We start from the raw sequence: 14,401 nt of genomic DNA on the forward strand, positions 1-14,401 counted from the left end.
AAAAAATTGTCTCAAACATTTCCTTGATCCTTCCGTTTCAGATACAGTTCATTTGTCGAAGCAAAAACAGATGGTTGCCGGTAACAAGTGCTGTCATGTTATATCACAAAACCTCAACCCATTCATTCACACAACTGCCTATTCTTTATGGCAGTGTTATTGCCCTGTTTAAGGACGCAGTTTATAGGTAGAGTTTTTTTTATTTGTGCATGTTAAACACTGTCAATGTAGCTTCACAATGAAAGCCTATCATGTTATGGGTAATTTTTTTAAACTTTGTTTCATCCCACATCGAGGATATAAGTGATTTACCGATTAAATGAGCATGGGTTAGAGCTCATCTTCTGTTTACAACAATAGGCAACACTTCCACATTCCTGTGGTGGTGACCAGTCTGTGCGTACAACAACAATTTGTGAGGTTCCACGATAAATTGGTGCTCGTTTTACAGACCCCAGAAGTAATGGAGGGCAGCGTTGTCTCCCGTACAACATTTTAACTTCGCAACTTTCCAATTATGAACTGCGCTGCCCGCCCTCGGTGCAAGAAACGTGTTGCCGAGCAGCAACACCGCGCTGTACTCACCCATGCAGTTGTTCCCTCCATTAACCTGCATGTAGTCAGGTGGGCAGACACACGTGTAGTTCCCGACAATGTTGTAGCAGGTGCCAGGACCGCACACCGTCGGGAAGTTGGCGCATTCGTCGATATCTGAAAAACAACCACCCCCCGTCCCCCGCGCAATTGAAACCCATTGTCTCAGCAGATTTTAAATGGCGAACATCGTTAGGCTCGTGGGACACACATCCGCTGCTGAGGACGCATAAATGAGTCACTGAGGTGGCCCTGGGAAAGGACGTGGCGAGACGTGTTACCTTCACACTGGCGGTTGTCCTCGTTGAAGCGGAAGCCTGGCTGGCAGACGCACTTGAAGCTGCCAAAGGTGTTTTGGCAGTTTCCACCCTGGCACAGCCCCGGCAGCTCGGTACATTCGTCAATGTCTGCACGGACGGGGAAATGGAGTTCAGTGGGGTATTGTGGCCAAAATTGGCAGGAAGAGACCGTCTTAGTGTATGCTTTGTGAAAAACATGCGCCACTGGAAACAAAGAATCGTTTTTTGTTGCCTCTGCACTAGCTTGAATTTGAACTGTTAGATTCCACGTTTCGAAATGTGCGCATTGTGTAGGCACAGGAAGCAAACGATAGCGTGCATGAGTTAACAGCATTGCTATTTTGTTCCTAGTACGTGATTTGACCGACTTACCTTCCAAGATGACGGTGTAGGGGTTTGGTCTGAAGCCTTCACCACCAGGACAAAGGATCCTGTATTCAGCTGGAGTTTGTGGAGAGACAGAAAGTACATTTAAATAGATAATATGAACATTTTCTTTCAGTAATCCTATTATTATATAAGTTGTGTCCAAACGAATTATTTTAAAACAATCATCCTTCATTGTTGAAGTAACATTAGCCAATGCAGGAGAGATAGTAAAGATATGAGGAGCAGCCATCCAAGTCAAGTAAATTTATTTTTGCTTCAACACGTGGTGCCTTTCTGGCACAAACCTGCCATCATCATATTAATACTTAACATAAAAATAAAACATTCTATACAATGATAATATATATTATCTATAGTTATTTCAAATATATGAAAATAAAAGCAAGTTGTGGCTGTGAGTTAGTTGTATGCAAGTGCAAAGAGATGCGTTTTGAGTTGCAACTTGAATGTGGCGATGGAGTCGACTGTGCGTATTGCTTCAGGGAGATTATTCCAGAGGTGTGGTGCTGAAAATGATAAATATTTGTCCAACCCCATGGTTCTGTGTTTGGTGGTTGGAGGAATGTTTCAGTGACAAGAGCGAAGTGATCTGTTGCCATCTCCTCAAGCTGCCACCACCTCTCATGGTTTTGCAATGCAAGCATCAATTCTAGCACGAGCAGATTTCGTTGATCCATCTCCGTGCTCCACACGCCGCTCTAAGCAGGTCCCCCCTTTAGGTTTATTTATTTATTTATGAGTCTCGAGCACCGACAAACCTCCCTTCTAGCAACATGCTCTCTACAAAATTACTTTTGTACGCTCTCCAATCCACGTGTTCCCTTTCATGTCTCTGCATGTGCCTAGGGTTCAGAAACATGGACATTGACAACGAAAACTGAATATATACGCTGAAAACACACGACAAAAAAATATGGAGAGGTGCCGTCCGCTTGGATTGACACTGAGCGATAATATGAAACACACCACCGAGTAAAGGGGAGGATAGAGCCAGTGAAGCAGTGGTTTGCACGCTACACTTTGAGCCCAAATTCAATTTCCGGGTCCGGCTCAGGTCAGTCGTGAGTGAAATCTCAACCGATCCTGGGCTTTTCCACCTTCACGAACCAAGCACTGATCAGTGTGGTGAGGCATGGTTAAATATCCCCAGCGGGGCCAAAACAGCGTGGGGGAGGCCTGCGTCCAGTGGGGTACAGATGACGATTGGCGGTTGATGATTAATGGAATGAGGAGTCGCTGACGTGGGGGACACAGTGCGCGGGTACGCACTCGTGTTGACGACGGGACACAGCTCGCACGGGGCACCCCAAGCTCGGCCCAGGGAACAGCAGCACGACGAGCGTGAGATGCCGATGCCAATCTCCACGTTGCAGCTCAAGGTGCCGTCTCCTCTCTCCGTAGACTCCAGGAAGCACTTCCCAACTCTGTAGTCTGTCCCGGGCAAACACATGTGTAGATCAGTAAAAAAAAAAAGTCGAAAATATTCATCGGCAATAAATCATCTTTTTCTGCATTGTGCCTATCGCTGAATGAACATCGTCGGTTGCTGCCAGAGTGCATAACCATCCTTTCCCTGATTTTATAAATGAATACATGATGTAAACTGGTTGTTCCGGCGTACAGAAATCAGGACATGTGAAAAGTAAATTGCGAAGCTTGGTAGAACAACTCAACCACTGTGGGAGGGCAATATCAGAAAAGTTTAAATACACACAATTTTTCCATGTCTGCAAGGTCCGTCCACGCGACCCAAAATTTCAAGTCTTTATTTCTACTTCACCGTGCGGATTAAAATTGTCGAGGTCTGAACCAAATACTGCGGAACGAAAACTTAAAAACGCACCCACACATCCTTGGCCTGAGGGACTCATTTGGTAGTCGGCAGGGCAGGTGCAGAGGAAGCTTCCTTGTGTGTTGGTGCAGATGCCGTTGAAGCAATTGCTGGGATCAGCGCACTCATCTTTGTCTGCACAGGGTTTTGCACATTTCCATGAGTTAATACATTTTCTAACTTGTCCCCCCCCCCCCCCACTGTCAGCGTGTAACATTAAATGTGATTCAATGACATTCTCAAGAAACAAAGGAGGAAATGTCGTTTACTGACCACAGTTCCATAAATTTAGGTTAAGAATTCGATTGTATGGCTACTAGAAATGGCCACATATGAGAAGAGCCACTTCGATGAGCCATCATTTGTGGCCAGGTTGCCTCTGAAAAGGAGGGCATAGTTCAGTGGGCTTTATCTGCTGAATAAACTAAAATAGTTTCACAGTTTAGTCCATGTCTGGTTGTGTTTGAGGCTAACATTTTAGAACGTAATCCACAAAGTAAAACGTGTAATTGATGTCACACACTTAGTTAAACAGCAAACAAAAATTCCAATATGGTGGCACTATTACATAACAACAAAAATTGCACTCATTTATAATACTTTTTTTATTCTTTTAAAATTAAATATATTCTAAGATTCATACATCCCGTGGGTCGTTGTAGCTGCCATATGTGTAAGAACAACACAATTCTGACAACTGCGAGTGGAATCCATGCAACTCAAGGTCTGATGGACAACCCCTGGGGAAAAAAACACGCAGATAAGGTGCCGTTTACACTGAAAAACCTCCCAGCCATAGCCTTGGCTGATGGGACGAAATTCGATTAAGTTGCATTCCTCACCTGTGCAGTTCCCTCCGGTCTCATCGATTTCATACCCAGGGTCGCACACGCACCGGAACATTCCGGGCACGTTCTCGCACTTCCCAAACACGCAGATGTTGTCGAACATGCACTCGTCGATATCTGGAGGGAAATGAGAAGAGAGACAGTCGAGCCTTGACGCTTGAAACCCCCGACTATGATGCTTCTGCAGGCTGTTGGCGCTTTGGCAAATGAGTGCTGCTCACCCTTGCAGGATCGCCCATCGACGGTCGGCACAAAGCCCATCTCACACTCGCAGCGATAACCGCCAGCCGAGTTGAGACACTGGCCAAATTCGCAGAGATTCACGTTCTCTGCACATTCGTCCATGTCTGTAGAGGAACAAAGAGAGCAACAGAAAATGTATGTTATATTCATGCCAATGTGTGGGGGGCGGGGCAGGGTGGGGGGGAAGTGGGCGGGAGCGTTTGACTATACTTCACCCCACGGAAGTCAGTGCAGTTTGGTGAAGGGAACACCTTTTGTCTCGTCTCTTGCCGAGTACCGGACCAGTATGGGTGCGCATATCCAGTACTTTTACTACTCAGTTAGCTAAGATACTCTAGCCTCTTTTCCACAGTGAAGCAGTGCACATATATATGAAATTATGCAACATGTCTCCGCTCAGATGTGAATGTTTTATTGAAAAGGTCACGTAACAAGCATCGGGTATTATGAAGAACATGTTCCAGTTATCTGGAACGTGCAAAGAAAATATGCACGCACACACACAAAAAAAGCATTTGGCCCAACACTCCAGGCAGGACCTTCTTGAAAGAGTCTTCATAAGTGATTGAGACTTTGCCGAATAAATTTCACACCAAAAAAATCCGTAAAAAATACGTCGCTTGTATTATCTCATCTCCCTCGACGTTGCGTTGCTTGGCAGGTCGTGGCGGCGGCCACGGCGGCCGCGTGTGCTAAGTGCAGCCTTACCCACACATGTTTGTCCATCGCCCGAGAAGCCGTCTCTGCACACGCACGTAAAAGTGCCAGGAATATTGACGCACTTGGCCTCTGGGATGCAGTTGTGCGTCCCGTTGGCGCACTCGTCGACATCTGCAGGGGGGCGCGGGGAAAAGAGCGGAGAAAGAAGAAGTAAATCCTACATGGCAACGTTTTTGCACGATTCTCAAAATGCTTCAAGGTTCTTTCAGCGGCGCTTGAACTATAACTGTATCATTTCCAACCTGAATGCTGTTGAATTGAACGAACTAAAAAGTTCCAAAGAAAATACTTCTGAATGTGTTTGCCTTATTCATAGCAAATGAATTATTATTATTCCCTCCTAATTATTACACCGAAGTTTGCTGTGTTGAGGAAAGTGATGACATGTGCTTACCTTGGCATTTCACTCCATCTCCAAAGTATCCTTCGATGCAGGTACACTTGAAGCTGCCCTGCACGTTTGCGCACGTCGCATGCATATCGCAGTTGTGCGCTCCAATCTCGCATTCGTCCACGTCTGAAGGAATGAAAAAACTTAAATGAGGCCAAATATCAGAAAAGAAATTCGATGCGAAAACACATTTGCCGTGCAACTACACGACACAGTTTCTCTTAGACGATGGAAACCTGCTGCGCACGTTGCACTATGCAATATATTAAGCTCTCTCTGTGCGCTAAATGTCAAAAAGGCCACACACTCAAGGCTGCCGCATGGACCCTGCCGCCAACGACTTTTCAACTTTTCAACATTTTTTGTATGCAAAAAAAGAAAGCAATTTTCACTCGTGCGTGCGGACGCATAACTAAATTACATGTGCCTTCCACTCAGAGGAATGTGGCGCGCGCATCAAACCTGTGCATCCTGTGGAGCCCTTCTTGACGGTGAATCCGACCTTGCAGTGGCAGATGAATGAGCCGCGTGTGTTCTCACACTTGCCGTGGATGCAGATGTTGGGGTTCAGCTCGCACTCATTCACATCTGCCGGACACACACTCGTTTATTGTATTGTAGTAATTATGCTGCAGCACCGATGAGCCCTTTCCAAGGACTTGATATAAATAACTGCATTACAGATGTATCTGTTTGCTCCGCATGTTATCTGCGGCTGGCTGCACTTGACCATGACAGAGTCACTGGGGTCTCTAACTTTGGCCTGTGTTCAATTTTCTTATATAATTATTCGGAAATAATAAATTAGTGTTGACAGAACTAGATTACGTAACAATAGCCTATTTTAACAAACTCAGCAATGTCGTTCTGTAAGTCATTACATCACAGGATATTTGTTAATGTCCAGAAGCCTGTCATACCGTTTACTCCCTTGCCCATCATTTCCAAGCTATTTATAATAAGGTACCAGGACAAAACTCCGCAGCCACAGGAGAGGCCCAACACAGATGTTTCATTGAAAAAAAAAGAAAAATGTGCTCCCATGCCAAAGACGCTCGTTCTATTTTCATGTCAAGAGAGGCAGGGAGCTTGTTGGGAGCTCACAGCACGCGGCTCACCGGAACAAGTCTTCATGTCCACGGAGGAGATGAAGCCATCATAGCAGAGGCATCGGTACTCTCCTGGAACGTTGGTGCACTGCCCGCCGTCACACAGGTACGGGTTGTCCTCGCACTCATCAATGTCTGAAAGACAGAGTGGGAAACACTTGACCATTATTCGTACATCGTGAAAAGCGAACACATTTGTCAATAACACTGGCCTTAAAGGGACAAAAACATGATATCTATGATTCTTAGAAGTTATGAAGAATGGCCATTGCCTGAAATGTCTTTTATTAAATTAGTAATATACATTTGGACTTTTATGACAGTGTCATTGTTGCGTGTGTTGAGTTTCTTCTCGTTTTTGTTTGTGCACCGCCGCCAATGCGGTCTCGCATGAAAGCATTCACATGGTGGATAATTATCACGATAGTATAGAATAACTTCTCTTACTTTGTGTACGTGAACGCTTAAGGGCTGACAAGTCCATGTATATGATCAGTCACCTGCTTGTGTATTTGGTCATTCTTTTTTAAAGCAGTGTTCACAGCTTCATGTCATAGAAAAAGTAAACAGTCTTGAAAGTGTAAACGCTCGATTGTGTCGATAATGTGTTTCTGGCACAAGGTAATGTTTAAGCCTTTAAATATGAGTCTACGGAAATTAGATATTTGTGAAAAGTGCAGTCGTAATTATAATTGCTATTATATAATTGCTATTAGCACTTAGTAGTATGAAGCCTATGAGGCACAATTTAAAATGTCCAATTAAAGGCTATTTTCGTTCTATCATGTCTAATATGGAGAGTGACTTGTTAAATGCTGAGGGAAAAAATGGTCATACTAATAATGTATGTATGCAAGTTTAAATTCTTTCGCACCCTACGTAGCCAACCGTGATAATCGGAGGTGCAATTTCGACAAAGACATTGAGTAAATTATCAATATGAAAATAAAGCATGGAGAGATTCATGCTGGGAATTACACAGAGAGACCAAACGAGTGGCCCGTGGATTTAAGGAACAGACACAAATTATAGATATAATATTGACTGTCAAGGATGGTCATTTGGTTTGGGCACAACACATTGCTAGAAGGGATGATAGCAGATGGACTAGGCTGGTGACAGGATGTCAGCCAAAGGAGGAAACACACCCAAGAGGATCACCGCCACAGAGATGCTGAGCTAAGATGATCTCATGGGCCGGTGCGAGATGGGTCATGACATCGTAGGACCATGGGAGATGGCGATGAGGAATTAATTTCAGGAGTGGCGAGAATATGACTGACGGTGGAGGTCATATAACTGTCTATAAATTGACGTCACTCACCAGAGCAGCTGCGTGTGTCTGGCAACAGGGCATAGCCCCGCTCACAGCTGCACTCATAGCTTCCGTCTGAGTTTGAGCAGTGGGTGTCACAACCACCGTTCATGATTGTGCACTCATCAATGTCTGTAGGAAAAACATAACAACATAACAACAACAATAACCACAGTTCAACGTAGAATATGAACAGCTTTGTTGATAAAATACACACAAACAAAACATGTGCTGCACCTGTTTTTAAAAGCATAGGATAAACACACATACCTTCCATATTAATTAAGACAATTTTACATACAGGAGTAAACAACCATTTATATATATTTATATTTATTTTAAACGTTAATCGGGCACCATGGCAACATGCTTCGTTTCACCTTGCCCCACAGTCGGATTTCCATGGCCCGGCAGTTGGCCACAAGTACAATGAAACGGTGCTGTATACTGAGTCTGATTTTTGTAAACAGCTTGAAGTGGCACTAAAAATGTTGTACATGTAGATCAGAGACAGGTCACTTACCCACACATCCCTGGCGGTCTGGGGTGGCACTGTAGCCGGTGTTGCAGGAACACTGGTACGAGCCAATCATGTTGACACAGCGGCCATTTCGGCACAGATTGCCACTCAGAGAGCACTCATCCACGTCTGTTGAACGGACACACGCGCACACACGCACGCACACAGGACCAGCACAGAGGTAATGTATGAATGTACATAGATTATGATATAAATTCCTCATTTGACGTATATCGGGTCAGCTTAGAAAACAGGCTAAAATATTTTCTAAATGGTGTTCTAGAGCTTCCTTTATTGGAGGGCCTTCTGTCAACAGCGGTATGAAGAAAAAATTGCAAGGCTGCACCTTTAGCTTTTACATTCATGCTGCGAAATAAGCAGGATAATTTTGTCCTGTTTGCTGCTAAGTTTGTTGTTTAAGTATGCAGAGCTAATAGAGTCAAATAGGTGTTTATATTTGGGCGAAATACAAATATTTACAGTATTTTTTAAAAAGTATATATTTTTGTATTTTTCTCATTGTATTAATGCATTTTTAAATGAGGTAAAATGTGTAACTAAGTTGGAGATTGGTATATATATATACCGTAACTCTGTCATAGTTGTTAAAGGTCAGGTTCATGAAAAACACTCATCTGGGAGGGGGAAAATACGTTGACGTATGGAGCAGCGATAAAGAGACCTAAAACGGTGTTGTTGCCTGCGAAGGGAGCGGAGGAGATTTACCCATGCACACGGTGCCATCTTCATTCAGGTCGTGTCCCGGTGGACACAGGCACTTGAAGCTGCCCTCCGTGTTCACGCATGTCCCACCGCGGCACAGCAGCGGGTTCCGCTCACATTCGTCAATGTCTGCACGGCGGCACAAAACGTGCCCAAAAAAGCAAGCAGCTCATGTCACGAACGCGACGCAAGACAAACAACGACAAAGCCTAGGCAAGTGTGCGATCGTGCAATGGTGTAGCTCTGAAGTAAAATGAACAACTTAGTAGATACCGTGAGAAGGAAAAAGAGGCAGAGGAAGAAAGCGGACGAGATGGAAGAGATGCAATCAAAGTATTTGGAGGCCCTTACTGGACCAGAACAACTCAGGAAAGGGAGGAATGTAAGAAAATTGGAGAGGCCCTTTCCCAGCAATGGGAAGTTACAGGCTGACAACAACAACAACAATAACCAAAATTATCGCGAGTTAGGATGCTGTTGATAATGATGTACAGGTCATACCCATGCAGTTCTTCATCATCATGAAGCCACTCTCAAAGCCCTCCATGCACTCGCAATCAAAGCTTCCGGGTGTGTTCACACAAGTTCCCATTCCACAGATGTCGTGAGAGATCTTGCACTCATCAATGTCTGTGAAAGAAGCCATCAGAGGGGGAGAGGTACACAAACGACAGAGTTCAGTAACGCGAGTCAACTCGGCGCTGGAAATGTATTCATACACATCTTAGCACACGTGTTAAACAACTTGTTGGTACAAAAGTGGTTACATTAGTGGCCCTTACAAGGAGGATATTTTAAAAACAAAAGCGTTGGCCTGGTTGGGTATATTATTCTCATGGTGCCTTCGAATCCAATATTCATCAGTTCGCACATTGGCACGAGCATATAGTGCAGTTTGGACGAATAGCGCCCATGTGGATATTAAGTGCCTGTGATGCTTCACACATTCACGCCTCTGAATTTCACTACAGTTCATGTTTATGCAGCCCAATTACAGCAACAAGCACCCTAATGTGCACTGCCAGGAATCCTCAAATTGTATACAAGCGTCAATGATGTTATGAAAACAAATGCATATATTTTGTCATGGCGACATAAATCAAAGCACATAACGGCTATTCTGGGACGAATGTTTACGGATATGTTTGTTCTTCCCTTCCCAAGAGGTGTGTAAATTGTGTTGGATCATACCTGTACAGTTCTTGCCCTCTGCGTCCAAAACGAAGCCATTTTCACAGTTGCACTTGAAGCTCCCAATGGTGTTCCTGCACTTGCCATTGGAGCACATTTGTGGAAAAACTTTGCATTCGTTGATATCTGTGCGGAGAGGATAAAGTATACACATCGCTAATGAGGGCAAGCCCAAAGCACAGTTTACACAAGAAGTAAATAAACATACTTTTGTCCACCAGATCCTCTGATTTTGTTGATACTGTGCTCTCAAAATTACAGGATTTGGGCCTAAAACGTTTCATTAGGTCAATCTTTCCAAGCGCTCTTATCTTGTTTTGAACAGATCACGTTCAAACAACTGTATGACAATTTTCCCCACTGTAAAAAAATACTTTTCTTTTTAAAGTTATCATCTTCATAAATCAAAGCAGCAAGCACGAAGTAAACCACTGCTGCTTCCAACCAACCTGTATAGCATGGCCTTGTTTAAAGGGGGGGAATGACACAGTCAATGTGAAACAAACTTGAAACGAACGTTGAACGCAAACAATACGACGACGAGTAACGATAATCTACTTGTGTCCATCGTGCGCTCCACTCCAACTCTCACCACCCTATGTGTGTGAGGCAATGCTGTGTTGGCCATTGCTTGGAGCTTTTAGAAGGGAAGGGGGGGGTGGGGGCTCAACTACCTCCAGCCTCCCCCCTTCTCCCCCACCCCCAACCAAATTGTACAGGGCTACTAACACGAACCCGCTACAAGCCACCATTACTTTGCGACGCAGCAGCAAGGCCCCCCACCCCGCCGTCACCTTTGAAAAAGTGTCGGCCGATGGGGTCGCCACGGTTGGAGTAGCCAGGGCCACGTGGGCAAAGGAAGGCGTACTCCGCGCTGCCCTTCTCGGGGCAACCCTCGCATTCGGGCCCCCAGGCTTTGCCCAGGGAGCAGCAGCAGACGTCGCTGCGGAGACGCACGGCCAGCGGTTCCTCGCACTCCTCCTCTTCGTACGACAGGTAGCAGTTCTCCAGGCGCAGGTCTGCGTGACATGTCACAAGAAAGGTCCGAATGAACGGGTGACGCGGTGGTTACACGGCGGAAACTTCTCAGAAGTAAAAGTGTGGTCGCTCAAGCTATATTTTTTTCGATTTAAAGCTTTCGTGACTGCAGGGATTCATCTTCTTGGTTCTTTCGGTAAAGTCACGTAGAAGGGAAGTAATAAAATAATAAAAATAATAAAATAATATAATAATATAATTCTCACGACGTTTCGGCCACAACGCAAGCAGCCGTCTTCCCTTCTACGTGACTTTACCGAAAGAACCAAGAAGACGCTCAAGCTATTTCAACGTGTCTGGCTCGTGCGGAAACACCCTCTAGAGGGGCTCTTGAGACCGATCTCTCGTGGAGGGCGTTCTGCCAGGTAGTCTCACGAGCAAGCAATTTCATTATTTTGTCATTTTATTATAAACTAGAAAGCCCGCAATGTTCTTTGGCCGTGAGCGTCTGTCCGTCCCTTCTTCCCTCCGGACGTCACGTCCTGCCAGTCAGTCAGCCAGCCAGCCAGCAAAACATTTTATAATATAGTTTGATTTTTAAAAACTGACCTAGATTAGCTTTGACTTTGGCCTAATGCTTTCTCTACTCTTGTGGTAACGGAGTGAGATACATGCATTAACAATATAATTGCAATGCGATTTCAGAATATTTTATACAATTCCTTTTTTGATCACATCAAAAATTCCATAAAAGAATTCAGCAGTAACTGCATTGACAATCATAGTACTTATTTTTTTAAAAATCTCTTAAGAATGTTTTTTAATATATATGCTGTACAAGCTAAACACATTTCAGTCAAACATTTTATTGATACTGCCTAAAAATATATATTTAGACTATTACTATTCAGACTGCCTAGAAATTCAGTCAGTCTGTGAGAATATTTAAGTTGCCTCTCAAGTGCCTGAACATGTACTTCGAGTGTTGTTATACCATTAAAGTTCCCTAAATATAGAAAAAAAGTTCTCCTGGAAACTCAATTCAAAATATCCATAATAGAGGTTTTTTGGTGAGATCACGTGAAATGTGTCGTTAAATCCGCCACCACCTGACACAGCCAATTAGTAAGGTTTGTCACGTAAACAGAACATACCAATTCATTACTAGGACAGCACACCGGCGTGTTGGAGAGTAAACCCACAACATTCATAATTTGAGTACGATGTTTTGCCAATAATTAAAACCGGCATCATTAGGCGACAGACAGATTTGCCTGGCTCTCACCGTGGCGAACAATATACCTTCCTTCATCCTAATATACCTTCCTGCATTGCGGGCAGCGTTGGTGTAAAGCGTGTTGCTTAACTGAGGAAAAGTGTTTTGCTTTGAGTGTTTTTTTTTCCCATCAGGCTTACCAATGCAGGTCCTGCCGGTGCTCTCAAGGGTGTGGCCAGGTGGACATTCACACTTGAATGAGCCGGCCGTGTTTATACAGCGAGAGTTGACGCAGATCCCCGCGAACACCTCACACTCATTCACGTCTGCAGGTGCGGAATGTGAGCACGAGAGAGAGAGAGGTCATCTTTGGTGAACTTTGGGAAAAGACAAAGAGTGAGATGCATTCACTATACTTGTGTTGAAATTGTGCAAAAGATCACATCCTGTGCTAGACCATTAAATGTTTGTTCAGCCAGAACTTGGTCAGACTGCACCATTTGTGGTCCAACAGGTCAACATATGTATTATCTATTACAGCGGTTCCCAGCCAAATAATTTGAGATGCAATATTATACGAGCATGTGTAAGTGTAATTTAACTTGTGTTTATATAACATATTTATTCTATAATTTTACATCGCCCTTCATGAAACTAGGGAATAGAATATCACGCTGAGAAAGAATCATTCAAGATGTTCAGCACATGGCTGATTGAAGCCTACTGGCTAACATGTCGACGTTGTTTGCTTTCGTCTTCCCTTGTGTACATTTCATTTCCTTGTAACGTGTTGGAAACTTCACGGGGGGCGGGTCCGTTTTATGCAGTGAGAGTGAGTCCTCTAAAGGGAAGGAAACAATGCCACGCAAATGACGATACCTTCACACTGAGTTCCTTTCGCTCTGGAGAAACCCTTGGGGCAAATGGTGTCTGCAACAAAGAAGAGAAATTGCGTTTGGGCATAAACAAAACAAAACAGTGAAAAGCACATGCTGTCCTTATGAAAAATGAGACAATTTAACAATAGAGGTGCCAGACACATTTGGTAGGGGAGCTCTTTTGGAAACCAAAGTTTCCGGAAAAGTGGATCATTGAAATCAAGCGTTAATATAAAGTAGTATGCATGGATATTCACTTGCCATAGGAAGTCAACAATTCTATTTAATGCATACTCGGCAGAGGTCCGTTTTTAAAGAAGGAATTGTCTGGAGATTGGTCACTGGTGAGCAGGACGATGCAGGCGCTGGTGCATTAATGGACACTTTGGATGGATTTCCTCCAAAGTTGCCATCGGATGCACAGATAATTTCAATCAAAGAATAAAACATCCAATTAGTGATGCGAAAATAAATTCATTCATTGTGGAAGTTGCACAAACACAGATACATAATATTTGGGGAAGTTTAGGTCATTTGAATTTACAACACACGACTCACACTTGGTGCATTTACATTCAGAGTGAATGTTGATTTTTAAAAAAACGAATATTTGTTTGGGCCAAATGAATAGGAGGGTTTTACCTCGGCTGCAAATAGGGAATGGCTAAAACAAATGCTAAGTTTTTTTTTTAATGCAACATGGTCCGGTATTTCTCCGATGCATTAAAGTGAGTCCGCTATAATTTCCAGCAACAGCTGCCATCGCTCCACCCCACGCACTGCACTCTGAATCCAGTGACTTGCCACAGCTTACGTTAGCGGACAGAGATATTTCAATTGGCCGTGAGTCCCTCCCCCCCCCACTCGCTTCACTGTCTCACACTGACCAGCGTGGTGAAGTATGGTCAAAAACACCCCCAAATCTGACACGTCACCAGAAGGATTGCTAAGGGCTGTGTAAACCACTGTTGTGATTATGTCGCTCCATGTGCTGGGAGCTTCATCAGGAACCGAATTCCCAACACCTGGAGCGAATAATAATAATTTACACTTACAAAGTGTATTTCACTCAGAGGTCGCAAGGCCTTGCACAGAGCTAAAAGCAAGTAAATAACTAACGCAAATCTATAACCTAATATAATCACGCAGGCTCAT

The 14,401-nt window shown here is 44.0% G+C and overlaps 1 protein-coding gene across 1 annotated transcript in view; it reads right to left on the reverse strand.

The window, feature by feature from the left end:
* LOC144955790 (fibrillin-2-like) overlaps positions 1–14,401 on the reverse strand; it is a 78,668-nt gene that overhangs the window by 37,896 nt on the left and 26,371 nt on the right. Inside the window, exons 22-40 of the mRNA XM_078885955.1 lie at positions 13,248–13,298; positions 12,569–12,694; positions 10,969–11,193; positions 10,175–10,300; positions 9,485–9,613; positions 8,987–9,112; positions 8,264–8,389; positions 7,750–7,872; positions 6,435–6,560; positions 5,779–5,904; positions 5,320–5,442; positions 4,914–5,036; positions 4,184–4,309; positions 3,957–4,079; positions 3,127–3,249; positions 2,553–2,714; positions 1,266–1,334; positions 876–1,001; positions 586–711 (exon numbers count right to left, since the gene is read on the reverse strand). Of these exons, the coding sequence (XP_078742081.1) occupies positions 586–711; positions 876–1,001; positions 1,266–1,334; positions 2,553–2,714; positions 3,127–3,249; positions 3,957–4,079; positions 4,184–4,309; positions 4,914–5,036; positions 5,320–5,442; positions 5,779–5,904; positions 6,435–6,560; positions 7,750–7,872; positions 8,264–8,389; positions 8,987–9,112; positions 9,485–9,613; positions 10,175–10,300; positions 10,969–11,193; positions 12,569–12,694; positions 13,248–13,298 (2,385 nt within the window). The remainder of the gene's footprint in view (positions 1–585; positions 712–875; positions 1,002–1,265; positions 1,335–2,552; positions 2,715–3,126; positions 3,250–3,956; positions 4,080–4,183; positions 4,310–4,913; positions 5,037–5,319; positions 5,443–5,778; positions 5,905–6,434; positions 6,561–7,749; positions 7,873–8,263; positions 8,390–8,986; positions 9,113–9,484; positions 9,614–10,174; positions 10,301–10,968; positions 11,194–12,568; positions 12,695–13,247; positions 13,299–14,401) is intronic.

Source organism: Lampetra fluviatilis, chromosome 3 (genome assembly GCF_964198595.1).
Source record: "Lampetra fluviatilis chromosome 3, kcLamFluv1.1, whole genome shotgun sequence".
In the NCBI taxonomy this organism is placed as follows: domain Eukaryota; kingdom Metazoa; phylum Chordata; class Hyperoartia; order Petromyzontiformes; family Petromyzontidae; genus Lampetra; species Lampetra fluviatilis.